The sequence below is a fragment of the Eulemur rufifrons genome, chromosome 14, assembly GCF_041146395.1.
Source record: "Eulemur rufifrons isolate Redbay chromosome 14, OSU_ERuf_1, whole genome shotgun sequence".
NCBI lineage: Eukaryota > Metazoa > Chordata > Mammalia > Primates > Lemuridae > Eulemur > Eulemur rufifrons.
In genome coordinates, this window is record NC_090996.1 from 18301598 (window position 1) to 18328310 (window position 26713).

General features: G+C 45.1%; 2 protein-coding genes and 1 pseudogene across 2 annotated transcripts in view; 1 reads left to right on the forward strand and 2 right to left on the reverse strand.

The window, feature by feature from the left end:
• Positions 1-21111, reverse strand: part of KATNIP (katanin interacting protein) — a 169054-nt gene extending 147943 nt beyond the window's left edge. The window contains exons 1-2 of the mRNA XM_069486777.1: positions 21092-21111; positions 925-980 (exon numbers count right to left, since the gene is read on the reverse strand). Of these exons, the coding sequence (XP_069342878.1) occupies positions 925-980; positions 21092-21098 (63 nt within the window). The 5' untranslated portion in view covers positions 21099-21111. The remainder of the gene's footprint in view (positions 1-924; positions 981-21091) is intronic.
• Positions 21112-21379: 268 nt separating this feature from the next.
• GTF3C1 (general transcription factor IIIC subunit 1) overlaps positions 21380-26713 on the forward strand; it is a 75155-nt gene continuing 69821 nt past the window's right edge. Inside the window, exons 1-2 of the mRNA XM_069486778.1 lie at positions 21380-21600; positions 24976-25185. Of these exons, the coding sequence (XP_069342879.1) occupies positions 21380-21600; positions 24976-25185 (431 nt within the window). The remainder of the gene's footprint in view (positions 21601-24975; positions 25186-26713) is intronic.
• On the reverse strand, positions 22622-22682 carry LOC138394929 (U6 spliceosomal RNA; annotated as a pseudogene).

The window sequence follows — 26713 nt, forward strand, 5'->3', positions numbered from 1 at the left end:
CCTTTCTGCAAAGTCTTTCTTGATACTACTGGCAGAGGTAGATGGCCTGGTTTCTGCATTAAAATCCCACTTTCTCTGTCCTGTGATGGCACTTGTCACACTGTATTGTAACGATCATGTTGCGCCTCTCTTCCAACTAGACAGTGCCTGCCCTGAGACCAAGGACTGTGTCTTACCCATCTCCTAATCCCAGTCCCCTGGTGCCTGGCACAGAGCAGGTGGGCTCAGTGGGGAAGGTTCCAGTAATGGCTACAATATTATTATGTAGCTCTTCCCATCAAGAGATGAGGCCTGTTTTCCCACCCCTTGAATCTGGGCTGACCCTGTGACCTGCTTTAAAGAATGGAAAGTGGCAGAAGTGACACTGTGCCAGGTGTAAGCCTAGCCTAGGACTCAAGAGGTCCTGCAGCTGCCACTCCTGTACTCTTGAACCCCTGAAGCACCACGTGAGCAAGCCTGGCTAGCTTGCTGGAGCATGAGAGGGCACATGGTGGAGAACTGAGGTACCCTGAGAGACACTCAGCTGGCCCCCAGGTGACACAGGCATCTCTGGCAGGTGCATGAGTGAGCTCCATGCAGAGACTGAGATCAGCAGAGCCTGGCCCGTCCTGGAACTGCCCAGATGGGCCCAAACTGCTAACTCAGAGAACCGGGAGCTAAATGCATGGTTGTTGTTTTAAACCACTAAAATTTGGGGTGACTTGTTACACAGACAAGCTAACTGATATGCTCAGTAAGAGATGGTTATCACAAGTGACACTGGGTTGAAAGTCTAGCTACCAACCAGCATTTGCTCCAGGATTCAAGCTTGAGACTCCAAGAGAAAAAGGGTAGGAGATCCAGGAATACTTATGCGCCACCCTGTCCCTCAGGTCCTTTTAAACAGAGTTGTGTCCCAGAAGCCCTCACCAGAGACACGCTTACCTCCTTTTTCTCCCGTGAGCAGGACCGGCTTCTGTCAGCCTTTCGCAGAGTCTGACCTGTAGCGGTTCAAAAGCAGAATCGGAGATGAAGGCTGTTTTAGAACAGCTAGTTTATCACCGCAAAAGCTTTTTATTTGCAAACGGAATAGATGGGACCAATCATAATCAGATGATTTTAAGAAAATGAAGCCTATTATTATAATGGGAAAATGGCACACTTTTGAAATAGTCCAACAGCAAGGAAAATGGTAATTCACACACTCACATTATTTGACTATAATGAACAAGGCTCCAGCCCTTTAATCTGGACCATTATCTGTACTCTGAAAGGGCCGATGGACTGTAGTTTTCCCAGTTGAATTACATTTTTATTAAATTGTTTGGAATTATATAAAATGCCTTCCACAAAAATGCCTTCCACCGTGTGCATACCCATAACCCTTGATGAGTGCATACCAATGTGCTGTACCAGCCCCCCAAATTCACCACATAGGTGACAGTGCAGATGTGAATTAGCGGTAATCACCCGTATTTCACATAATGGGCAATTTCAGAGAGAATTGTTGCTTTTCTCAGAAAGCTAGAAGACTAACATTGGAAGGTATGCATAAATTCAACAGACTGACATCATAATGTTTAAGTGTGCTGTTTCAAGTATAGTTCTCACAACTTTTATGGAAGTGTCCGTTGTAAAAGAATCCCTTGATGGAAAATGAATCGGTTGCTTTGGTTTTAAAATATAAAACAGGTATCACTGCACATTTTAAATGTATCTCCCAAATTGCCCAGTTTTGCTCCCAAATGGCTATTTGTGAGGATGCCACAACCACATGTCCCATTAGGTAAGAAAACCCAGAAGGCAGGAGCAAAGATGGGGACGGAGTCTCAGAGAAAAGATGTTCACCTTTGGACGTGGTCACTTTCAGTGAGTTTATACGCGAATGGAGGTGGGGAGAGGTCGTAGCTGGTGACAAGGCTCAAAGTATGACGCTTTTTCCAAGAAAGTGTGAATGAGGAGAAGAGCAAAGGCCCAAGGATGAACCTCTTGCAGTGGCCAAACTCTGGGGCTAATATATATTAATAATAGTAATATAAAAGGATTTAGAGAAGAGGCCACTAACGAATTTATAGACTATGGATTATACAGTGTCACAGAATGGTAGACGGCCTTTGGATCATCTGCTCAGCTCATAATGACACCCTAAACTGCCCTCTTCTCTCTTTCTCTCCTCCCTGGCCACAGGGTGGGCCCCGGGGCAGACATATCTACACACGACCCCACACCTTGAACCGCAGTTTGCTGCACTAGGGACGGACCACTGACTCAAGTGTAGCCAATCAGAGTCCCAGACACAGGAATTAGGATTGGTTCTGAGTGACAGAGAGGAGAAAGGGGCAGGGCAGGGCTATCTTCCTGTGTAAACTTTGATGCCAGCCTTTGGGCAGACTAACATAGAAGGCCAGGATGCCAGGACAGAATGAACTAACCTTAAACTGACTACATGCCTGCCTTTGTGTTCCATAGACACCCACTTATATCTAGTGTGTGTGCGTGTGTGTGTGTGTGTGTGTTTTCTTTTTTGCCCAAAGACAAAGAACCTAGGATTTAGGGATGAAAAGGAGTATCCAGGATAATGTACCACTGTAGTGTGGGGTGTTGACTGTGGGGGAGATTGTATATGGGGACAAGGTGTATACGGGAACTCTCTGTGCTTTCTACTTAAATTTGCTAAAAGCTCCAAAAAATAAAGTTTATTAATTAAACACACACACACACATATACAAAGGCCCAGGATTTAGGGATCAAGAGATCTGGTTGTTGGGCCAATGTTATCATAACCTCCTGACCCCTGTTGATCTGGAGTAGGAACCAAGTGAGCGCTCCCAGAAACCCTTGACCACACACACTATGTGTCTAAGGATTCCGAGGGGGCCCTAATGCAGTCAGAGTGGATGACACACCAGGTAGTGAGGCCACGCGATGCAGAGCCAGGAGATGGACCTTGAGCTGGAAGGGACAGAGTAGGTTTGGGTCAGGGCTGCTAACAGACCAGGGTGTCCTAGCAGTGGAGGCAGTGAGAGTAAGATGCCAGCGGAGCCCTGCAGGACCCAGAGCAAGGGCAGGGGAGCAGGAGGGAGCAGAGCTACTCCTGGGGCGAGCCTGGCAGACCCCAGAGTCTGGCTGAGGCCCTTCCTTTGCTGGCCACACAGTCTCCTGGGGATCTGGTCCTCGTGGACAGCTGACCAGCTAAGGGACCTTAGATAAATCATAGGATCTCTCTGGGCCATAGTCTCCTAGTTTATTTTTTAAAATAAGAGGCTGAATTATCTCTAGGTTTGCTTTTCATCCCTAAAATTTTGTTATACCAATAAAGAACAGTTAAGAAAATTAAGGTGGACCACAAAAATAAAATATTAACACAAAGAATAATACAGAGCTTAACTACTGAAATTTGAGAGCAAATCTTTCCATTAATTAGAAGCTTCTTTATTCACTAAATTGTAAAATAATTTGCTTATTTTCTAACAAAGATTAATTCATTCAATTAAAAGCATGTGTTATCTAAACTCCCTAGCAGAATGGTTGCCCCCATCCTCACACCACTGAACCTCTTTTTCTCCTCCAAGTAACTCCATGAAGAGACAGCTCCTTCTTGCCATGGACACAAGTGCTGTGACCAGGTAACACTGAGCCCGTCTACTGCACTGAGCTTCTCTGAGTATCCTACCTATATCTCATTTATTTTCACAACTCAGGGAGGGACGTGGAAGAAGGTGACATTAATATCAATATATGCCACTTGCAAAATTAAAGGGGTGTTACTCTGTATTTTGCAAGGTGACCTGCCTGCTTCGGCTACAAAGCAATAAGTAAGGCCAAATGTAAATGATACCTGTGTACTTCACTTTATAGAACAGATGTGTGCCTGGGAAAAAAAAAAGTGAATGCATGGAATTATTGTAACTATAATACTGTTCTTCCATTATGATTTAAGAAAGGTTTTATCTGCACTTAGGATTTATTTTCAATGGTTAGCAGATTCTGCTACTTTAGTTTTACTTTGCTCTAGATGTAGATGATATCCATCACTACCATTTAGAGGGGAGTCGCATCTTCCTTGGATGTTAGTTTCTGAAGTCGTCAGGCAAGGGAAAATCAGTGCCAAAATTACTCTTGAAAAAGTATCTTAAACCACCCGTATAGTCTACAGGACACAGCTTTTTCTATCCATTGCTGCAGGGTAATATGCATGTGTAATATTTGATGCATATGGAAATGTATAGTACATGATAAAATACATATGCAAAATATAATTTTATGTTATTTCTAATTGAAGTATTCATATTGTAATTACTCCCTCTATTTTTCCTCTTCAGGTGGGAGGAGAGTGGTGGCGGGAGGAGGCCAGAGCCTGGCACTGAGTTCAGAAAAGTGAAATGCTTGGTTGATACGGCTTCACTCTACTGGCACCTGCTACGCAGCCAGGTTCTGTGCATAGACAGTGTCTCCTGCATCCTCACAACCACTCCTTTAGACCAGGCTCAGCAAATCTTTTTCTGTAAAAGGCCAGATAGTAAATATTTTGGGGTTTGTAGGCCATTAGGTCATAAGACCACAGGGTCTCCAGTGCAACCACTCAACTCTATCATTGTAGCATAAAAACAGTCATAAATATGTAAACAAGTGGGTATGACTGTGTTCCAACAAAACTTTATTTAAAATAACAGGCAGCAGGCCAGACTGGGCCCCAGAGGCTGAAGTTTGTTGACTCTTGCTTTAAAGGGACAGGACTATTCTCATCGGTACAAACCAATGAAGAAATGGGAAACAAACGAACAGGGTAAGGGAGTGAACTGCTTGCTCACGGTCACAAAACTGTAGCTTGTAAGTGGCAGGGCTCAGTGTGCTTGGAATTACCATCATCACTAATATTATTATCACATCATCACCATTCATCATTACCATCACCATCACTGTCATCACGCGCATCATCACTATCGCCATCCCTACCACTGCCATCATCAGCATCACCATCGCCATGGGAGCTCACCCTTAGTCAGGGTTTACTATGTGCCGGGCACTGGGCTCCAGGCTAAGTCAACTCATCTACTCCTCCTATGAAATAGATACTACTATCATCCCACTTGTCAGATGAAGGCACTGAGATCCAAAGAGGTTTGGAAACTTGCTCAATATCACACAGCTAGTGAGTAGAGCAGCTCTAATTTGAATCTGGCCAATCAGGCCCCAGAGCCTGCATTCCTAACCACTAGAGACACACTGTCTCTCAGCCATGTCATTAAAGACCAGTACAAGAACAAAGACAGTACAAGCAGGTGCTGCAGAGGGAGTCTGAGTTAGGGAACTCTTTCTGTGATGCAGCTTTTTAACGTGCTGTGGACTCCCAGAGCAATTAATGAAGGGATTAGAGGAAAATAATTCCCCAGTGAAGGTGGAGCTCCTTTCTAGCCAGATGGTTTACTGAGAAGATCTAGAATATGGCAAGGGGCATAAAATGCCAAATGTGCAGAGGCAGGCTTGACATTAGACGCTCGCTCTCATATACTCAGGTAAAATGCTTAGCCTTGGCAGGAAGCACTGGGCCTCAGAGAATAAAAGGGACTCAATGAAAATCTTGCAGGCAAAGAAAGCCTGTGCAGGGACTTCCCCATCACAAAGGAGTTTTTAGCAAAGAACTTATTCCCCCACCAGTAGGGTGATGGTGCTTCTATTAGGTTACTAAAATGAGGGGCAATTAATCTCTCTGTTTTCTAAATATGAAGACTCATGTTATATTCATTTTAATATCTATGCAATTTAATTTACAAGACAAACATCCCACTGAGATATCATTTTCTCTCACCTATAAGATTGGCAAAAATCCAGAGGTTTGACCGTATACTCTTGGCAAGATCTGAGAAACAGCATTGCTGGGAGGAGCATCAAATGGCACAGTCCCTTTGGAAGGTATTTTGAGAACATTCTCAAGAGCACAAGTGCATTTTCCCTTTGAGCTAGCAATATCACTACTAGGAATCTGCCATGAAGAAACACTTCTACAAACAGAAAACAAACGTGCACAAAGTAGTCCCTGTATCATAATTTGCAACAGTAAATGTTATTAATATAGATAACCCATAAGTCCATCAATAGGGAACTACTGAATAAATATGGTGGACCTACACAATGGAACAGAACACTATGACGCTGGAAGAAAGAATGAGCAAGTTCTTATATTCTACTCCTTACATATCCTTAAAAGATGCCCATATTTCTTTTTTTTTCTTTTTTTTTTTTTTTTTTTGAGACAGAGTCTCACTCTGTTGCCCAGGCTAGAGTGAGTGCCGTGGCGTCAGCCTAGCTCACAGCAACCTCAAACTCCTGAGCTCAGGCGATCCTCCTGTCTCAGCCTCCCGAGTAGCTGGGACTACAGGCATGCACCACCATGCCCGGCTAATTTTTTCTATATATATATTTTTAGCTGTCCATATAATTTCTTTCTATTTTTAGTAGAGATGGGGTCTCGCTCTTGCTCAGGCTGGTCTCGAACTCCTGAGCTCAAATGATCCGCCCACCTCGGCCTCCCAGAGTGCTAGGATTACAGGCGTGAGCCACCGCACCCGGCCATGCCCATATTTCAAGTGCGAAAAAAAATCAAGGGCAGAAAGTATATGTAATATGTAACCTTTTCTCTAAGAAAGAGGGAAATCTTTCTCTGAAGCAGGTTAGAGAATATATATATAGTTGAAAGAATAAGAAGGAAGGAAAATAAAAATATATGCTTATATTGGTTCTATTTGTATAAAGAACCACCCAGAGGGTACATGTGAGGGACTTCTGAATGTCACTTTTTTATATTGTTTTTATTTTTGAATGACTTATTTGAATCCATTTCTCATTCAAAAAACTAAAATAAACTTAAAATATTAAATGTCCAAAGGCTCATTTAAATATGTAAAAACATAATATGAGAAATGCTTTAGACTTTCCCACCGGAGGCCCAAGAGGGGGCGGCAGTCTGTCATCTCCCTGATGGAGTAGCCTCTGAGAACCTCAGGACCCTGAAACTTGCTGGAAAGCAAATACAATATTTTTGGAGGACAAACTGCCTTCTTTTAAGAGATCAATCTGTAATGCATGAGAGATAAGAATGAAATGATGACAAAATATGGTCTCTGGAAATTGAAACAACAATTTCTTAGCGAAGCCAATAGGCTCTTGGTGACCTGCTCATTTATTTGAGGGCAAAGTTTTTATGAACTGGCTACAGAAGATGAGAATGGAAAAAGAAAAAGGGAAAAAAGATAAAGGAACGTTGAGACCCGTCCAGATGTGTTGTGTGGCCATCTGGTGTCGCCTGGGGTCAGCGCTTACCAAGCACCGACCACCGGTAGGTTCTTCTCTAGGTGATAGCTCTTGGGATTTCCTGCCACGTGCAGCAACAAAGCTCAATAGCTCAGAGAAGCAAAGCAGACTGCCCAAGGTCACAGAACAAGGAAGGGGACACACTTGGGTTTGAATCCAGCCAGTCTGACTACTAACCCAGTGCTCAGTATGCCCACCACACCCTGCTGCCCACCTGCCTGCGTGCCCTTCTTCAAGCCCAGGAACGGGCTCAGATCCACTGTCATGACTGCCCCCGCCCCCACACGCCAGGAATGGGCTCAGATCCACTGTCATGACTGCCCCCACCCCCACACGCCAGGAATGGGCTCAGATCCACTGTCATAACTGTTCCCCCCCCAGGAATGGACTCAGATCCACTGTCATGACTGTTCCCCCCCCCATGGGCTCAGATCCACTGTCATGACTGCCCCCGTCCCCACGCGCCCTCAGCCCCATTTCAACTTCCTGCGTGCTTCCTGAACCTTGAATCTAGCTTCTACCCACCATGTTTTGCAAAGACACATGCATGTCGGGGCCAGACAGATACAGGGAGGTGGCAGGGAGGGGACAGGGAGGGGACAGGGCAGCCTCCAGAGCAGCTGCCCAGCCTCCTCAGGGGGTAATCACTGTTGGGCTCCAGCTGCTGGTTTCCTTGTAGGAATGCGGGCTCGGTTTTGCAGAATTAGATTTTTCCAGAGAAGTTGCAAGTCCAGTCTTGTGCAAAAGCTTCTAATTTTTAAATGTTGACAAGTAATTAAAAAAATTTAAAGCCCTGTACAGGCTAAACGAAAGAGACCTCTAGTTTCCAACCTAATAGATAACTAGGCAGAGCACTGGAAAAATTTCCTACTTTCCCCATTATTTCTTTATCTCAATGCCATGTACCCCTTTTGAGGGGTCTTCTTTAAAGATATCCCATTAAAGTAACAGAAATCTATTAGGCAAAGCGCAGGATTGTTGGAAAGCCAGGTAAACACTCCTTTTCATTCCTGCCAGGCTGGTCTTCCGTCTTCGGAAGATTGAAACAATATCCCTGTCACTTTTCCGTTGCATTTTCTGTGTAACCCGACTTCTGGGGCCCAGTTTACTGCCATATTACCTGAGATAAACAAGTCATGCTAAGATCCTCTTTTCTTTTCCAAACCCAAACAGCAGCTGGCGCTAGAAATGGTTATTTATAACCTGCACACCGTTACGCGATTTGCTCGGTTTAGAAATGCTTAGCCATGCGTTCTTGGCCGGCTGCAGACTTCATAATTAGAGGAGAGCCTGGGGACAGTGCTGTACGGTGGCTGGGAGGGGAGGCTCTGGGTCAGCTTGTCTGGCTCAGCCTCTCATTACCTGTTTGGGCACCCTGTTAGTCCCAAGTCCATTTAAGACGACCGTCAGGGTTAAGATGGTACAAGTAAAACACTTAGAACAGCACTGCATACAGTAGGTACTTAGCAGTTATTAGCTCCCTCCCTCATAAACTGCTGACTTTTCATGGATCTCAACAATCCACAAATACTGAACTCTGGTTTCCAAATATATCCTGAGTCTGTCCGTTTCTCTCTAAGCCCAGTCATTTCTCTCTAAACTTTTTCTTTTTTCTCCCTGGACTCTTTTTCTTTCTTTTTTTAGAGGCAGGGTCCTGCTCTGTCACCTGGGCTGAAGTGCAGTGGCACAAACATAGCTCACTGCAGCCTCAAACTCCTGGGCTCAAGTGATCCTCTTGCCTTAGCTTCCCGAGTAGCTGGGACTATAGGCGTGCCACCATGCCCAAGCCCAGCCAATTAAAACAAAATTATTTGTAAAGATTGGTCTCACTGTGTTGCCCAGGATGTCTGGTACTCCTGGGCTCCAGCGATCCTCCTGCCTTGGCCTCCCAAAGTGCTGGGATTACAGGCATGAGCCACCGCACTGGGCCTCCCCTGGTCTTTTTCAATAGCCACCTAGTAGGTCTCCCTGTCTCTGCTCTTGCCAGATTTTCCCATGGCAGCCCTATAAAAGGAGACCCTATCACTTGCCTGCTGGACCCTATAATGTTTCCTCTGCATGTAGAAGAGAATACAAACCCCTTGTCCTGGCTGACCAGGCTCGGCCTGGCCTGGCCCATGTGACATTCTGACCTCCCCTTCCCCTTCCCTCAAGCTCACACTCCTGCTGCCCCACCTCTTTCTTCTGCTTCTTAGATCCAACACTTCTTCCTGCCTCAGGGCCTTGGCCCTCTTCCTTCCCTCTTTCTCAGCACTCCTCCCCTTGGTCTTATGCAGGATCCTTCTTTTATTATTTTTCTTAATCCCCAATGTTATAGTGATTTTTTTCTTTTCTTTCCTTTTTTTTTGAGACAGAGTCTCACCCTGTTGCCTGGGCTAGAGTGCCGTGGTGTCAGCTTAGCTCACAGCAACCTGTGCTCAAGTGATCCTTCCACCTCAGCCTCTCCAGTAGCTGGAACTACAGGCATGCACCACCATGCCCGGCTAATATTTTTGCATATATTTTTAGTTGTCCGGCTACTTTCTATTTTTTTAGTAGAGACAGGGTCTTGCTCTTGCTCAGGCTGGTCTTGAGTTCAAACGATCCTCCTGCCTCGGCCTCCCAGAGTGCTAGGATTATAGGCGTGAGCCTCCATGCCCGGCCTGATTTTTTCTTTTTTGTAGAGATGAGGTCTCACAATGTTGCCCAGGCTGGTCTCAAATTCCTGGCCTCAAGCAATCCTCCCACCTCAGCCTCCCAAAGCACTGGGATTACAGGCCACTGCCAGGTCAAGGGCTCCTTCTTATCAATCAGATCTCAGTGTAAAGGGACCCACCTCGCCAGAGTGAATTAGCTCTCAATCCTCCCTACTTTAATCTTCTGTATAGCACTTATTTTTTTCTTATTAGTGCATTTGTGGTCTGTCTCCCCCACTAAATATTAGTCCCTTGAAATCGGAGGCCACTTTCTGGCTTTTTTATCACCGAATCCCCCACACCTGGAACAGTGCCTGGAATGGAGTAGGCATTGGTAGACATTTCTGGAATTGAAGCATGAGTAAATGACTGAATTTCTGAATGGACGATGCTAGGAGGGACACAGGGCATGATTATGAACCACAGTAAGGACTTCATCTTCTCTGCCAGTGTGCTTTCCTGACCCTTTCCCCTTGCTCTTTCTGAGATGGTGAAACAAAATATGAGAAAGTAAGTCTGATATGCCATTGGAGATAATTGGAAAATATTGATTTTTTTTCTATTTGAAATAGTAAAGATGAGTAAATGCCACATTCTGTAATCTAATCAGTGGCTTATGTGACAACATGCTTCTGAGGCCGAAACGTATTTTGGTCTCTCTCTGAATCCATCATACAAGCTCCTAAGCCCATCGCCACTCGAACCCAGCCCCGTCCACCCATCCCAGCTCCCCATAGGATACAAGTGAGGACTTTGCATTTATGATAATGTGTGTGTGTATTCAAACTAAAGTGCCTGCTGAGTGTTTGCATCCCCAAAACATGATCTGCCAAACCGTCTTGAAAAATGTGGGAAATAGTACATGAGATTCCCCAGAATCCTAAGGAAAAAGATATGTTCCTTCCCCAGATAGCTAATTTTTACTGAGAGCCCACTAAACACCAGGCCCTCTTCTAAGGGCTTTAGATGAATGAATTCATTTGAGTCTCCTATGAGAAGGTCCTATTATTAATCTCCACTTTACAATTTAAGAGCCTAGGGCCTGCATCTAACTCCCCAGAGGTCACACAGCTGATACAAGTAGTCAGAGTTTGAACCCCCTCCACTGGACTCCACAGGCTCTGCCCCTTCTGCTCCTGTCCAGAATCAGGAAGGTTGGGCATGGTGAGCGACAACAGGAAGACAGGGAGAGAAGGAGCGTCTGATCCTCTGCCCTGACGTTTCAGTTTCCTTCTGCAGGCGTAAGATGAAACAGGTCTGGGCCTTGCTCTCCCACTCCCAGGCTGCCCTGCAGCAGGCACTTAGCTCCTCTGTGCCTTAGCCTCGGCACCTGGTAAGTGACAGTGATCAAACTAGACCCAAAGTCACTACCTGGCTAAATTCAGCCCACACACATTTGTCTGGTCTCTACAATGTTAAATATTTTTTTTTTTTTCTGCCAACATTTAAAGCTTGGGAGATTTCACATTTTATTTTATTTTATTTTATTTTATTTTTGAGACAGAGTCTCACTCTGTTGCCCGGGGTAGTAGAGTGCCGTGGCATCAGCCTAGCTCACAGCAACCTCAAACTCCTGGACTCACGCAATCTTTCTGCCTCAGCCTCCCAAGTAGCTGGGACTGTAGGCATGTGCCACCATGCCTGGCTAATTTTTTCTGCATATTTTTAGTTGTCCAGCTAATTTCTTTCTATTTTTTAGTAGAGACGGGGGTCTTGCTCTTGCTCAGGCTGGTCTCGAACTCCTGAACTCAAACGATCTACCCGCCTCGGCCTCCCAGCATGCTAGGATTACCGGCGTGAGCCACCACACCCGGTCAAGAGATTTCACATTTTAAAATCCTGAGTTCTGGATTCTCTTGAAAAACCTAAAGAACTGGCATTGCAGGGCCTGCATTCCTGCCTGGCAACACTTGTCTAGAGTTGAGGTCAGCAGCCTGCCAGGTGGCACAGTGCCCTTGATCCCCACCTCCACCTCTCTTCCTGTTGCCTCCCTGCCACTGAGGTCAAGTCCAAGATGCCATTTACCAGCAGGTCTCAGAGGTTTTTCCCTATAAAAAAGATGAAAGTGAAGGTTCATGTGTGCACACTTCCAGCAAAAGTGAGACTTGTTGTTACCATCACAGCTACCACAGATGCACTTACTGTGGGCCAGGCCCTAATCCAAGGGTGTTGTGTCTATTGATGCATTTAATTTTTACAACTCTAGGAGGTAGATTCAATTATTATCTCTATACATGATGGAGAAATTGAGGAGGCCACATGTTTCAAGAAATTAGTAGATAGATTTCCTTATAAAATTGAAGAATACTCCTGGGTATGCCAAGTGGCACTGGAACATTTAGGCGTTGAAAGAAACCAATGTAAACAGCATAATGAAATAAACCCCAGTCACAGCAGTCATTTTTATTACTGGCAGCCATTTATATTACCTGGTTCTTGTAAGCCCCTAAATTTGAGACCCTGCATGGGATCCTCAGGGTTCTGAGGTACCTCAAATTCCCCAAAATGGGACCCTGGTCTAGATTTGTCAAGTCTCTTCCAGCTCTAACCTTCTGTGATTTTAGATGAGTTCATAAAATGTATCTAAATAGTTTGGGACGCTTTGGAGAGGAAACACACACACACACACACACACACAGAGCATCGCTAGTTACTTAGAGTTTAGAAAAGTGTGGTGTCCCTGCAGGTGACCAGACATCTGTGGTTCTCCCACTTTCTGCCAGGGGCTGCATTCACCCATAACTTTCTTCTCCCTGAAGTCAGAGAATCCATCAGCTTAGGATGGTCAAGGTAGCAGCAGGCTCCAAAGTGAGGCAAGAGCTGTAGTGAAAGTGACTTCACTGGGACAGGAAGTGGGGCAGGGAGGGAATGCACTGGAAAGCAGGTAAGCGGTTGTGGGGTGCAGGGGGTAAAGGTAGCTAGGAGAGGGCATGTTATGAGGACTGGGTTGTCTGAGCGAACCATACTTGTGCACTAGAGAAAAAGGATCCAGCCAAGGTTTCTGGAAGCTTGGCTATGATGAACTTTTCTCTCTCTGCTTCATGGACACTGGCCAGCAATTCAATAGGTGGCAAGTCAGTTAATCTCTTTCCTGGATACGATGTCAAGCCAGCAAACACTCAGGCGATCTACCTGTGCCAGTCCTTGTGCCAGGTGGTGGGCATACAAAGGAACAAGAGTGGGTCTCTACCCTCGCAGAGAGAGAAAGGCATGTAGCCCACACCTGTGATACAACACGATGTATGAGGAACTATGCAGTCCCACCATGGGGGAGGAGTTAATCCTGTGGCTGGTCCCGGTCACTGCAATCTACAGTGTGGAAGTCACTTGAAAGAAGGGCACAGCCAGCAGGGAACACAGCATGAGCGAGGCAGGGAGGTGGGAAAGAGTATGGTGCGCTCAAGAGCTGGCCAGCTTCCCGATGCCTGCAAGGGACGCCAATATGCTCAACGCAAATGAGCACCTGACGACTGGCACCACCAGCCAGAAGGGGTCAAACCATCAGCACATGTCCAAGGTCAAGGGGATGGTCACTGTCCAGCACTAGAAAACTGGAGCAGTGTGACAAGAGGCAGGCCCAGTGGGGCCAAAGCACCCTATTTATCAAGAGACTGAAAAGTCCAGGTTCTTACATGAAATCACTATTTTTGAATATGGGAAAACACATCTATGGACCCAGTACAGCACAGTGTAATACCTCTGGGCATAAGAGTGGGTAAGTGTCTAAAGATGAAGCTGGAGTGGGAACTGCTTCCCTGAGAAATTCTCCAATGATACATCCACAGGGCAATTGTTAAGGCCAGAAGGGCTGGGCTGTTCAAAACCCCATGGGACATGAGTAGTCCATACTTTCTTATTTTTACGTAAAGTGCCCTGCAAAGAGCTTCAAGCTCCTCCTTCCAGCCAACCATATTGCTTCTCATAAGACCTCTTCTACTTGGCAGTAGAAGAGCTGTCACAGGGCCAGACCCCAAGAGAGCCAAGAAGGTGTCAATGGTGATGTCTTTTAAACTATATATTCTTCCACTAGCCCAATGGGCAGGTCTTACCCAAAGACTTTCTCCTGGCCACACACTGGCAGGGACAGGTTTGAATCAAGTCTTCGATAACATACTGAAGAGTATAGACCTATTCAGCTGAGCCCTGGCACTGTTTCCTACTAGCTATATGGTATAAAACAGGCACAATCACAGTAGCATATTAAGCTGTCTTTTTTTTTTTTTTTTTTGAGACAGAGTCTCACTTTGTTGCCCAGGCTAGAGTGAGTGCCGTGGCGTCAGCCTAGCTCACAGCAACCTCAAACTCCTGGGCTCAGGCGATCCTCCTGCCTCAGCCTCCCGAGTAGCTGGGACTACAGGTATGCGCCACTATGCCCGGCTAATTTTTCTATATATATATTTTTAGTTGTCCATATAATTTTTTTCTGTTTTTAGTAGAGACGGGGTCTCGCTCTTGCTCAGGCTGGTCTCGAACTCCTGACCTTGAGCGATCCACCTGCCTCGGCCTCCCAGAGTGCTAGGATTACAGGCGTGAGCCACCGTGCCCGGCCATTAAGCTGTCTTAAGAGTCAAATCAGAGGCCAGACATGGTGGCTTGCTCCTGTAATCTCAGCAGTTTGGGAGGCCAAGGTGGGAGAATCACTTGAACCTAAGAGTTCCAGACCAGCCTGAGTAATAGCGTGAGACCCCCATCTCTACAAAAAAAAAAAAATTAGTCAGATGTGGTGGCATGCATCTGTAGTCCCAGCTACTTGGGAGGCTGAGGCACGAGGATACCTTGAGGCCAGGAGTTTAGGCTGCAATGAGCTATGACCACACCACTGCACTCCAACCTGGGTGACAAGCAAGACGCTATCTCAAAAAAAAAAAAAAAAAAAGAAAAAGAAAATGAAAAAAGAATCAAATCAGATCCTATATGGCAGTAGTCAGCAAACTTTTCCTGTAAAGGTGCAAAGGGCCAGATAATAAATATTTTGGGCCTTGTGGACCATATGGTCTCTGCTATAACTAGTCAACTCTTCATGAAAACAGCCACAGACTACATGTATGTGAAAGGGCATAGATGTGTTCCAATAAAACTTTACTTACAACAGCAGGCAGTGGACCCGAGTGTTTGGGAAGGGGGAAGACCTTTACAAACGTTATCTTTTAGGGACTCCCACATTGAATTGTAGTTATGTCTGGCTTTTTCACCAGACTATGAAGTTCTTAAGGGCAGAGAATATATTCCTTTTTTTCCCCTTCAGATTAAAACTAAAAGTATAGTACAGTATAGCACACAATGAAGTCCACAGGGATTTTCAAAACTGTACCAGTTAACAATAAAGCAGAATTGTAACTTCAAATGCTGATGGGCCCAGGCAGGTAATAGATGCAATGAACCAGTCACTGGAAAGGGCACCTCTCGTCTTAGCTCTACTGGTGGGGGAATCTTGCCATGCAGAATTCTGATTTGGTGTTAATAGACTTTATTGACATTTACAAGAAAACACCATAATCAGATACTTACGAGAAATTTGTCAATTTTCCAATGTTGACAACTAATTTAAAAACTGAAAAAACAAAACATTAAGGGCCAAATAAACATGCCTGTGGGCTCATTTTGCAACCTCTGATATAAAGAATTCATTTTCAAATTTGCTATATCTCCATGTTTTAAAATTAATTATTTTTCTTTTTCTTTTTTTTTTTTTTTCCAGACAGAGTCTCCCTCTGTTACCCAGGCTAGAGTGCAGTGGAGTTATTATACACAGCTCACTGCAACCTCAAACTTGTGGGCTCAAGTGATGCTCCTGGCCTCAGTCTCCCAAAGAGCAGGGACTACAGGCGAGCGCCACCACGTCCTGCTAATTTTTCTATTTTTAGTAGAGACAGGGTCTCACTCTTGCTCAGGCTGGTCTCAAAATCCTGGCTTCAAGTGATCCTTCCACCTCGAGCTCCCAAATTGCTAAGATTACAGGCATGAGCCACTGCGCCTGGCTGTAAAATTAAAAAATTTTAAACTTATATCATTAAAAAACACTAACTGGCCGGGCGCGGTGGCTTACGCCTGTAATCCTAGCACTCTGGGAGGCCGAGGTGGGCGGATCGTTTGAGCTCAGGAGTTCGAGACCAGCCTGAGCAAGAGCGAGACCCCATCTCTACTAAAAAAAAATAGAAAGAAATTATATGGACAGCTAAAAATATATGTAGAAAAAATTAGCCGGGCATGGTGGTGCATGCCTGTAGTCCCAGCTACTCGGGAGGCTAGGCAGGAGGATCCCTTGAACTCAGGAGTTTGAGGTTGCTGTGAGCTAGGCTGACGCCACGGCACTCACTCTAGCCTGGGCAACAGAGTGAGACTCTGTCTCAAAAAAACAAAACAAAACAAACAAACAAACAAAAAAACCCACTAACTTTGAGAATAGTATAATGAACTCCTATATCACCTTCACCTAAATCCAATCTTACTCATTTTGGTATCTGGGAATTGAGCACACAGAGGCACTGAAATATTATTGAATCACTGAATGAATGTCCTAAGGAAAAATAAGCAAAACATAGTGTGCCAACTTCCTATAAGTTAAAATGACAGGGAGGAATAAATGCTGAAAAAATTCAAGAGAAAAGAAACGAATTAGATAGGAGGATGGAAGCAAGGAAGAAAAGAAAACAGAACAGACACAAATACTATTACAGTATACACATTTATTTTGCCTGCTGAATGCTCGCTTTGTTTTATTTTATTTTATTGTTGGTTTTTTTTGCTTGGTCTATCTTAAGTAGTAAGGGAAACAGACAAATCACCAGGAGCCCAGGTAAATACCATAAAAAGACAGAAGCGACCACACATGCTGACAGTGTTCTTTCAGCAAAACCTTACTAATTCAACCGTCACTCGTTCTGCAGTTTGGGATTATTTGGACAAGCTAGGCTAAATTTCATCTTGGCATTATTAATTCTTCGAGAAAGTTTGCTAAGCAAATGAACAGTATAAACAGGGGAAATGTTGAATATTTGCTTGGTGGGGGCAGGGGGAGTAAAAAGCAAATGAACAGCCTTCCAATCCTTTCTAATTATATTGATGTGCTGAACTTTTGTCTAATTATTATGTTCCTTGAAAACGAAGTATAATTTTTTTCCCCCCAAACCATCTCATATTTTAAAAACACTGGGGAAAATTTGACTTTAACACAAAGGTGAGCGAACATTTTCACAGGCAGAAAGCTCACACACTGCCAATTTGCCTTGATGTAAATAAAAGATGTCAAACATTGGGTTTTCTTTTAAACAAAGAGTGAGCTAATTGCAAAGATTATTATTTGCTAGAGGCTTCATCGGCAGCGCTCCCCTCTTCTGTCAGTAGTGTGGAAGAAGCCTGCCCTTTTGCAGATAATGATAGCATCAGCTACCATGTAGGAACACTTTTCTACATTCCAGACTTGGTGTTAAGTGCTTTCAGGCATTGTTTCATTGAATCCACAACACAAGGTAGGCTTCATCATCATCTCCATTTTACTAACCTCAAAACTGAGATTCGGGGAGATCAAAGTACATGGCTGAGATCCAAATCCAAGGCTATATGGCCCTCAAAACCTAAGAGCATTACACACGCTGCATCACAGAGACAGATAGACAATGCCATATGGCCCCCCAAACCTCAGAGCATTATACACGTTGCATTCCCAGAGTCAAAACCAGGGAAAGTGTTGTGAAAAGCTAGTATCATTTGGACATGCATAATAAACCAAACTACAGTCTAATTTGGGGATATTTGCTAGACATTTGAGCTTTTGTGAGTTTAGGAAGTAAACGTCTTTCTAATAAGGCCAGGCTTAGCCTATCTATTTGGATAGAATCACAATTCTTTAAGGTATACTTCACTTTATCTGATAGCTTTGTGCTCATAAAATTATGTGTAAATCAAAGTTTTAAAAATTAGGACAGAAAATGTGATTCTTTGAAAGTTAAATCTAATATTAGGGTAAAGACTTTCTTAGAATAAATCACTCCTTTTTGTAATCAGTCTAAAAATGAACAGATTCCTCCATTGGGCCCTAATAATGTTCTAGGAGTAGAACAATTAGAAGTGACTAAACAGACTTCTTCAAAATGGTCTATAGCAGTGTTTCTCAAAGTGTGTTCCACAGATCCTGGGGGGGGTGGGGGTTCCACAAAGACAAAACTATTTTCATCATAATTCTAAGACTTTTTCATTGTGTTGACATTTGTACTGCTGACACAAAGCAATGATGGGGAAAACTGCTTGTAGCTTGAATCAAGGCAGTGGTGCCAAACTGTACTAGTAGCTATTCTTCACCACCCTGTACTCACAGTAAAACAAACAAACAAATCATTTTCACTTAAGTATGTCCTGATGGAACAGTAAAAATTAATTTTATTAAATCTCAACTCATGAGTACACATCTTTTTAAATATTCTGTGTGGAAAAATGGGAAGTATACATAAACACTTATGTTGCAAACCAAGAACAAAGGTTGATCTCAGAAAACACTTCTGCAATTATTTGAGTTGCCAGGTGAACTAACTGCATTTTGTATGAAATGCCATTTTGACTTGCATGAACAAGTAACAGAGAAATTATGGTTATTCAGACTTGGGTACCTGGCAGACATTTTCTCAAATACAAATGAAGTGAGCCTGCCACTTCAAGTAAACAACTGGCAGAATTTGTTGCCAATGATGAAATTCAAGCTTTCAAATGAAAACAAGTGGAAAACTTGTTTCTATTACCTTGAGTTTAATAGCTTTCCAGTACTTAAACTCTTTTTTTAAAAAACGAGATACGTGGTAATATTAACAAATGTGATTTTTGATATTGTATAATGACATTTCAAAAGTCAACATTTAGAAGATGTGCATATCACAGTGAACCAACATTTTCAAAATAACCAATGGCTGATATTATATAACCATATATGGATAAAGTAACCAATCAAAGGACAAGGTAGACCAATAGATTTTAATATAACACAGTAAAAAGTTCACCAATATGGTTTCAGATGCTACATTGTGACTAACCTGAAACTGTCATTTGCTAAGTTCTAGTGTAGTATCAAAAAAGAGTGTCTAGGCCGGGCGTGGTGGCTCACGCCTGTAATCCTAGCACTCTGGGAGGCCGAGGCGGGCGGATCGTTTGAGCTCAGGAGTTCGAGACCAGCCTGAGCAAGAGCGAGACCCCATCTCTACTAAAAATAGAAAGAAATTATATGGACAGCTAAAAATATATATAGAAAAAAAAAAAAAATTAGCCGGGCATGGTGGCGCATGCCTGTAGTCCCAGCTACTCGGGAGGCTGAGACAGGAGGATCGCTTGAGCTCAGGAGTTTGAGGTTGCTGTGAGCTAGGCTGACGCCACGGCACTCACTCTAGCCTGGGCAACAGAGTGAGACTCTGTCTCAAAAAAAAAAAAAAAAAAAAAAAAAGAGTGTCTATAGTTATCTCAAAAGGCAATTAAAATATTCCTCTCTGTTCAAATTATTTATGTGTGAGGCCAGATTTTCTTTGTATACATCAGCCAAAATAGCATAACAAAACGGTGTGAATGCTAAAGCAGAAATGAGAGTCTAGCTGTTTTCTACTACTTCTATTAACCCACACATGGCAAAGATTTGAGAAAATGTAAAAAAATGCTATGCTTCCTATTAATTTTTTGGGAGGGGAATATAGCTGTTTTTCATTAAAAATGGTATTTATATTTAGAAGTAATGGGGTTTATTGTTGCTATTTTAAAGGAACTAATAAATGAATGTTTTAAGATTTTCTGTTTTAATTTCTGATATGGTAAATATCATAAATATAATATGTATAAGAAAAGCTCTTTGAGGTAAGAGCATAAAGGTGTTCTGAGGCTAAAAGGTTTCAGAATGGTTGTTCTATAGCAACATTACATTGACCCTTCCACAGGGCAAACTGGTAAATGACATTTTATAGGACCTCTAAAGTACAAAGGGCAAAGACATCTTTTAAGCACATGACGGAATGTTCAACTAAAAACATTTTTTCCACACTGCATTCACTGGATATCAAAGAAATGCAAATTCCCCAGGAACAAATTCCCCAGAAGTGAAAGGATGATGGTGTAATAAGGAAAATGATCTGGATTCTAGTACAGACTCTCCCAGTCTCTCTAGATGTTAGTCTTTCCATCTGCAAAGTGAGATACTAGAGTAGCCTATTTTCTGATTACTTCCAATTGTCAATACGATGATTCTAATCAGGGATCCCTAAATGGTGGCCCACCGGCTGCCTCTGGTCTTCAGACTGATTGGCCATCACAGTATCTGAGAAGTGCCTCGTGAAGACAACTGACTGGAGCTCAGGGAGCAGCTTCTCTTTTAGACGGAGAATTGATTTTCAGTGACAGCCCCAGTCCAGCCCACTAGACTTTCCTCTGCAGACATTTGCATTTGCAACCTCTGCAATGAAGGATCCCTGAAAACCTTTCCAAATCTCAAATTCCATAATTCAGCTCCAGAGGCAGTGTGTCTGGGTTCCTCACTCACTCTGCCACTTGCTGGCTGTTTGACTTTGGGCAAGTTATTTAACTTCTCTGGGCCTCAGTTTCCTCATCTGTAAAATGGGATAACACTGACCTCAGAAGGCTCTTATGAAGCTTAGCAAGGTGTTGCCTGACAGCACTCACAGAGTTCCTGGCACCGGACAGTACTCTGTTAACGTGGGCTATTATATTAATGTCAAAGCACAGAAAGGGAGTATTTTCATTCTCCCTCCACTCGCCATACTATTAAGAACTCCCTTCCTAGTAGCTGCTGACGGTACTCCCCACCATCAAGCTTACCTCCACACCAATTCCCAGATCCCACAGTTCCACATCCCAGGTCACACAAGATTCTCCTCAGACCTCTACTTCTTCCCCACCCTAAGTCCCTTCACTGAGCCCCCGGCCAGTATCGGTTCCTTCACCACCACATCTCGGCAGAATGACCACTCCCCCAGCCTCTCCTCATTCCGGACCACTAAGCCTCCCTTTCCCTCCGATCGAAGAACATCTTGGGACCGAAAGTGGTGGTCCAGGGGTCTGTGGCCTAGGGTCCTGCCCACGGCGGGCTCAGGAGGGATGGGAGAATAACTCCCGACCTCCTGAAGGGGCCCACGGACACTCACCATCCATCCCTAAAGGCGGCGGTTCCGGGTGCTCGAACCGGAAGCGGCCTCCACACTGTTTGCAGTTCCCCTGGTTACTGTAGGGTTCCGGACCAATGGCGGTGGCGCTCCACTCACTGAGTCCGTCCCCAGGCGAGTGACGTCACGCCGGCGCGCTGGAACTCCTCCTCCGAGCTCCAAGTCCGGCCCGCCTTCCTAGGCCGCCGATCGTTGTGCGCAGGCGCTTTGGACCAGGGCCCTGGGTTGTGTGGTGCGCAGGCGCCCCAGGCACTGCCAACCGAAGTAGCAATGGACGCGTTGGAGTCGTTGTTGGACGAAGTGTCTCTGGAGGGGCTCGATGGCCTGTGTCTGCCTGCGCTGTGGAGCCGTCTGGAGACGCGAGTGCCGCCCTTCCCGCTGCCTTTGGAGCCCTACACGCAGGAGTTTCTGTGGCGGGCCCTTGCCACGCACCCGGGCATCAGCTTCTATGAGGAGCCTCGGGAGCGACCGGACCTCCAGCTCCAGGACCGGTCAGCGAGCGGCCTGGCCCAGCGGGCGGGCGCAGGGCCCAGGGGCTGAAGGAGCCCAGAGCGGGGCGGGGGAACGGAGGGGAGCCGAGGGGGGCCCCGCGAGTCTGAATGGGGGCGGGAGCGGCGCAGCGGTAAGGCTGATTTGGGGTCCCTCAGGCCTGGTAGGGCCCAGGAGTCGGATGGAGTTGGGGTGTTATCTGATATCCCGTCTCGTCCGTGTGTGTGTGTTTGTTTGGGAGTGGTGGTGAGCAGGACTGGGAGGGTATTTTTCAGGCTTCAAAGAGCATTTCCTTTAAATTGTAGGATAGCTTTGGAGCAGGAAGGCAATTCAGAACCAGACTAGGAACAATTGAAATGAGCAAACCTTTGTGGAGCATTCACTCAGTGCCAGAATGGAGAGGCTAAGGCAACTAGAGAGCTGCACATTAGCAAGCTTAGCGATAATACTAATAGTTGACCTTTAAAGGTGCTTTCTACGGCCAGGTACTATTCTAAGATCCTAGTCTAGGAGCGTCAGGAGATTGAACTCACTTAGTCCTCACAATGACCCTAGGAGGTAGGTGCCATTATCGTCCCCATTTTACAGAGGAGGAAAGTGAGTCACAGAGAGAGGTTAGGTAACCTATCCAAGGTTATGGGGGTAATAAGTGACTAAGAATTGGTTTGAACCCCACGCTCTCTATCTCCAGAGTCTGTTCTCTTAAGCCATGTTGTGAGGTTCAGGGGAGATTCCCAGAGGTAATAACGTCCAAGACAAAACTCAAAGATTGGATTTAGGCAGCCAGTTGGCAGAGTACTGTGGACAGAGAACAGCAAGTGTGAAAGGAAGGAGGAGAAGTTTGGCAGAAGTGTGGAACTGGAGGTAGGGAATGAGGAATAATAGTAGACTTTTATATGTACTTATTATGATCAGGGACTGTGCTAAGATCCTTACATATAGCATGTTATTTAATTTTTACAACAACCTTAGGAGGTGGGTCGTATTATCCGCATTTTCTTTTTTTTTTTTTTTTTTTTATTTGGCCATGCTAATCTTCTCTGTATCGTTCCAATTTTAGTATATGTGCTGCCGAAGTGAGCACTATCCACATTTTCTTGAAGAGAATATCAAGGTGCTGAGGGTTAAGTGACTTGCTCAAAGTCATCAACTAGCAAGGGCAGAACCCAGAATTTGAATCCAGGAGGTCTAGGTCCAGAATCCACTTTGCTCTTAACCAAAATGGACTGGAATCAATGAACTTTTCTTTCTTTCTTTCTTTTTTGAGACAGAGTCACACTCTGTTGCCTGGGCTAGAGTGCCGTGGCGTCAGCCTAGCTCATAGCAACCTCAAACTTCTGGGCTCAAGCAATCCTCCTGCCTAGCCTCCTGAGTAGCTGGGACTACAGGCGTGTGTCACCACGCCTAGCTAATTTCTTTTTTTTTTTTTTTTTTTTTTTTTGAGACAGAGTCTCACTTTGTTGCCCAGGCTAGAGTGAGTGCCGTGGCGTCAGCCTAGCTCACAGCAACCTCAAACTCCGGGGCTCAAGCGATCCTCCTGCCTCAGCCTCCCGAGTAGCTGGGACTACAGGCATGCGCCACTATGCCCGGCTAATTTTTCTATATATATATTTTTAGTTGTCCATATAATTTTTTTTTCTATTTTTAGTAGAGATGGGGTCTCGCTCTTGCTCAGGCTGGTCTCGAACTCCTGACCTTGAGCGATCCACCCGCCTCGGCCTCCCAGAGTGCTAGGATTACAGGCATGAGCCACCACGCCCGGCCAGCTAATTTCTTTCTGTTTCTCGTAGAGACAGGGTCTCACTCTTGCTGAGGCTGGTCTGGAACTCCTGACCTCAAACGATCCTCCCGCCTTGGCCTCCCGGAGTGCTAGGATTACAGGCGTGAGCCACCATGCCCAGCCTCAGTGAACTTTTAATCCACTTATAGAGTTTATCCAAAGGACAGATGGAAGCCATTGAAGAGAGGGTCAGACTAGGGGCAAAGAGAAAGTGCAGAGATTCGTAGTAATCTAGTCATGGACAAGCAGTCATGGTCTATCCTACCATAGTGGGTGTGGGAATGAAGAAAAGATGGAACGAAGATATATAAGGCAGAAGAATCAAGGGGATTTGGAGATTGATTGGATGTGGGGTGTAAGGAAGATCAAAATCAAGGATGGTGCCCTTTGGTGTCTGCTGTTTGGGCACCTGAGTGAATCCTGATACCCTTCCCTGAGGCAGGGAATACAGAAGAGCAATAGTTGGGGTGGTTGAGTCTGGGGGAGGTGGGAAAGGTGCTGGATGGACTTTAGACACATTGAAGTTCTTTTGGGTTGTCGAATTGAAGAGTCTAACTAGTAAACATCTGGCTTCACAGAGCAACAGCAGGCCAGAGGGAGGAACTGAGCTAGACATCTGTGAGTCATCCCATATAGTTGGTAATTAAAGCTGTTGGCTAAGATCAGCCCTAGGAGAGAGTGCAGTATGATTGGAGGTCTTCAGACATAGCCCTGAGATGCTGAGTGGAGGATAAGGAACCTTCAAAAGAAGATTGAGGAGGTGTGGCTGGAGAGGTGGAGAGCAGTCAGGCCAGATGGTGTCCTGGAAGCTGGGAGAAGACATGATTTGAGAATGGAGGGTTAAATAGTGCAGAAGTCACAGAGAGGGCAAGAAAGGAAAGGGTTGAAAAGTGCGTATGGGATTTAGCCTCAGCTAGACTAGTGCAGGATGTGAGTGAGATTTCAATGGAAAACGTGGCAAACTTGACTGACTAGATAAAAGAAGAAACACAAATCAAAGATATCTCCATGGTGTTGTTAAGAGGCAACTGGGAGAATGTGGTACCAAGGAGGGGAAAGGAGGGACTTGATTGGAGATGGGGAGAGGAAGCCATAACTTTGGAATGAGAGGTGTTTGACAGATGATTGAAGACATTGGATTGGTGTTTGGGGGAAAAGACAGGACCAAGGATTCAAGGGTGAGAGTTGTTAACATGCAGATGATAATTAAAACCATAAAAATGGATGAGGGTACTAGAGAGCTAAATAGGGACAGATAGAAAGGTGACATCTTAAAGAAGAAAAGCCTTGAATCATTCAGTCCAAGCTTGTTGGTTTGGAGACTAAGTGCCAGATTTGGAGGAAATCCAAACGCCATAACAGTATGGTGGTTTAGGTCCCAGCTTCTGGGGTAGTTTGGGGGATCGTGGAAAGGTCTGTGTTCTCTGGGATGGAAAGACAAGAACCTGCTTGTCCTGATTATCTGCCTTAGTAAGGCAGGAAGACTGAGTGATCTCACTGCTCTCTGATCTCTGCTGGAGGTTGTCGGAGAACAAAGCCAAACACGCATTATTTCTGAAGCTGAGTTGGGGTGTGATATTTGTGTTTTTTCCCTTAGGTATGAAGAAATTGATTTGGAAACTGGAATTTTGGAGTCCAGGCGGGACCCAGTCCCTTTGGAAGATGTCTACCCCATTCATATGATCTTAGAGAATAAGGATGGCATCCAGGGCTCGTGCCGCTACTTTAAGGAGAGGAAAAACATTACCAATGACATCAGGACCAAGTCTTTGCAGCCTCGCTGTACGATGGTGGAAGCCTTTGACAGGTAACTGATTTGTACCATCAGAAATTGCTAGAAATCTGGGTGCTTTGAAGTCGTGTGTGCAGTCAGAGCACTTGGATCTGGCCTGCAGCCTCAGTGTCGGTTGGGGTTCACCAGCCCTGCACTAAGCCAGTTCTCTGCCTTTTTCACTCCACTCCTACTGGAGGTAAATAAGGTCCAGCCGTTCTCTTGCTTTTGTGTCCACAGTTCTTGCACAGTTGGGCATGGCCAGCAGCTGACATTTGGATGGTGTCTTTTGTTCTCTCTTCCTAGCTGGGCCCTGTGTTCACCAGCTATTCTTTTGTGACTCCTCAGTCAGTGTCCCGAGTTCCCAGAGTGGCTAATCCGTATTGTCATTTGTCTCAAGCACCCAACCCCATTCTTGCCTCCCTTCCTACTTGGAGAAGATGAGAAACAGTGGCCCTGTCTAAGGCTGTGTTCTGGATGCTTCTCTTTCTCTTCTTCTCCCCTCCCTGCAGCCCAGTTCCCTGTACCTTCTGTTCCTTTTTTTTTTTTTTTGACGGAGTCTCGCTCTATCACCTAGGCTAGAGTGCCGTGGCGTCAGCCTAGCTCACAGCAACCTCAAACTCCTGGGCTCAAGCAATCCTTCTGCCTCAGCCTCCTCAGTAGCTGGGACTACAGGCATGTGCCACCATGCCCGGCTAATTTTTTCTATATATATTTTTAGTTGGCCAGATAATTTCTTTCTATTTTTAGTAGAGACAAGGTCTCGTTCTTGCTGGTCTTGAACTCCTGACCTCGAGCGATCCTCCCGCCTCGGCCTCCCAGAGTGCTAAGGATTACAGGCGTGAGCCACCATGCCCAGCCCATAAGGGACTCTTGAAGCTTTTGTCCCTATGACTTCCTGCCTTATTTTGTTTTTCTGCTTTCCTCATTGTTCCTCACCAGTTTCTCTGTGGCCTCATCTCCTCCTTCCTTCCACCCCTTAAGTGTTGGCTGCTCCCCAGACCTCTCTCCCAAGCACATATGTATTATTTCAGTCACCCGCCCCCTCACACTTAGTGTGCTCATCACTCTCCATCACCCCAAACCTGCCTTCTCCTCCAGTCTTAGTCTGTTTTGTGTTGCCGTGACAGAATACCTGAGGCTAGGTAATTTATAAACAAAGGAGGTTTATTTAGCCCACAGTTCTGCAGGCAGGGAAGCTCAAGGGTATGGCACTGGCTTCTGGCAAGGCCTTTGTGCTACATCATAACATGGCAGAAGGTCAAAGGGGAAGCAGACATGTGCGAAGAGATGTCCTTGCTTTATAACAACTCCATCTCACTGGAACTAATCTGTTCCCACCAGAACGAGAACTCAGTCCTGCCAGAGGGCATTAATCTAGTCATGAAGGATCCACCCCAATGACCCAGACACCTCTTACTTGGCCCCGCCTCCCAACACTGCTGCACTGGCCATTAAACTTCAACATGAGTTTTAGCGGTGACAAACTATAGCACTTCCTTTTCTCTCTTGTTTCTTTTTTCTGGTGGTAGGTGTTCCCTTTAGCTCTACAAGTACCTGGCTC